Below are 1,740 nucleotides of genomic sequence, written 5' to 3' on the forward strand. Positions count from 1 at the left end.
CTTCTGGAAGAACATCAGGGTATTCATTTATTACTGGAATATCCTCCAATTTGGTCTCCTTTCAGGTATCCATTACATAGGCTAAATAAGTTTTATACTCCTTTCTTAATGCCTTCCTTACTTTCAGGGCAGAAATTAATTGTAATGATGAATTACATTACACGGGTGCATCGCTTTGAAAGAAGAACCCTGGTTCTTCAGGTATCTAGAATATCACTCTTTTGCTGTAGCAGTCAATATGAGTGTGTCAAAGTTATATAGTACAATACTCTTTCAGGTACCGAGACATCCAGCCTATTTCCAAAATGATGTCAAAGTCTTGCATGTCAAGTTATATAAGATTTGTCGCTAACTTTCCTACCCCTATTTGAATTATGCAATTCTTGCACAAATGTCCACAATTACTGTTTTCTATAGGGATGTAAGAACATACAATGATTCTTCTAGTTTCTCAAGTATGCAGTGTAATTATCTAGAAAAACTAACTGAAATAAAGAAATGCATAGAGCCAGAATCGAACAAAATAGAGGCATCAACCAAGCTGACTGGTAATATACCTGTCACCACCCGGTCAGTGGCACTGGCATCCTGGTGGGTCAGTACAAAACTCGAGCATTGCTTCTTGGCCTCTAGTCACCAGGTACAGGAGGTCTGAGTTCATTCCTCCTCTTGTATGGGCAATCACGTGCCAGGTGTCCAGTCCGCCCACAACTATAACATGCCCCCGCTCTCCTCATATAGGGCCCACTATGGGATCTGCTAGAGTAAGTGCGGGCCCTGGGATCTGCTATGGTGATATTGATGATCCCACTATGGGATCTGCTAGAGTAAGTGCGGACCCTGGGCTTCTTTTGAATTGGAGTGCCCCTGAAATCCCATGGCCTGCCACTCTGACTTCTAGCTGATCTGGATCTCATCAGGTCAGCCCTTTCTCTATCAGATCTTTTCAATTCAGCCTCTACTTTCAAGGCTCTGTCTAAAATATCCATATAGCTGGTAATTAACTGTGAAGATGTCCGGGACCTGATCTCATATCTAAGCCCTTGTTCGAACCGGTTGGCTCTACTCATATCAACCTCCATGAACTGGGGGCAGAATCGACCCAGCTCATCCAACCTATTGGCATAATCCAAGACAGTCATATGCTCGGACTGAGTTAGCGATAAAAACTCATTCTGCTTCATTTGCCTAACTGAGTCCGAAAAGTACTTAGCATAAAATACTCTCTTAAAATCTCTCCAGGCCATTCCGTTGACCTCATATGCTGTCTCCATAGCAGTCCACCAAGAGTCAGCACTCCCCCTTAGTATGGAGATAACTAGTTTGACTTTTACCTCCTCGGAAAATTGAAGTAACTCATACATCTTCTCCATTTCCCGGATCCAGGTCTCAGCTATCATGGGATCAGACCCACCATCAAACATCGATGGATTCAGCCTACGGAACCTCTCGTAATAGGATTCTATCGGCTGTACAGGTTGGGCAGCCAACTGCATCTGCTGCTGTTGCTGAAGCAGTTGTGCCATTAATTGGTACACTCCTGCCAAGTCTGCCTGGGTTGCTACGAAGTGTGGAGTGGTTTATGAAATTGATTGGCTGTCAGGGTCCAGGGAAGGTGCCCTTATTTCTCTTTCATCCTCCATGTTGCTTACGGCTACCTAGCAGTCAAGAATTTATGATGAGTTTACATAAATTATTTTCTTAGCATAGCAAAAATAGCAAAAACTATCAGAGAGATAA

The 1,740-nt window shown here is 43.2% G+C and overlaps 1 protein-coding gene across 1 annotated transcript; it reads right to left on the reverse strand.

The window, feature by feature from the left end:
- Positions 1-629: 629 nt before the first annotated feature.
- Positions 630-1,526, reverse strand: LOC103697812 (uncharacterized). Its single transcript, XM_008779749.4, has one exon. It carries the CDS (start codon positions 1,524-1,526, stop codon positions 630-632), a length of 897 nt encoding a protein of 298 aa, XP_008777971.4.
- Positions 1,527-1,740: the final 214 nt, after the last annotated feature.

Source organism: Phoenix dactylifera, chromosome 10 (genome assembly GCF_051530095.1).
Source record: "Phoenix dactylifera cultivar Ajwa chromosome 10, Ajwa_hap1_PhDact_Kaust_v1.1, whole genome shotgun sequence".
Lineage (NCBI taxonomy): Eukaryota > Viridiplantae > Streptophyta > Magnoliopsida > Arecales > Arecaceae > Phoenix > Phoenix dactylifera.

Coding starts and splice junctions, on each gene's coding strand:
- LOC103697812 (XM_008779749.4), bottom strand. CDS start 1,526: ATGGCACAACTGCTTCAGCAACAGCAGCAGATGCAGTTGGCTGCCCAA.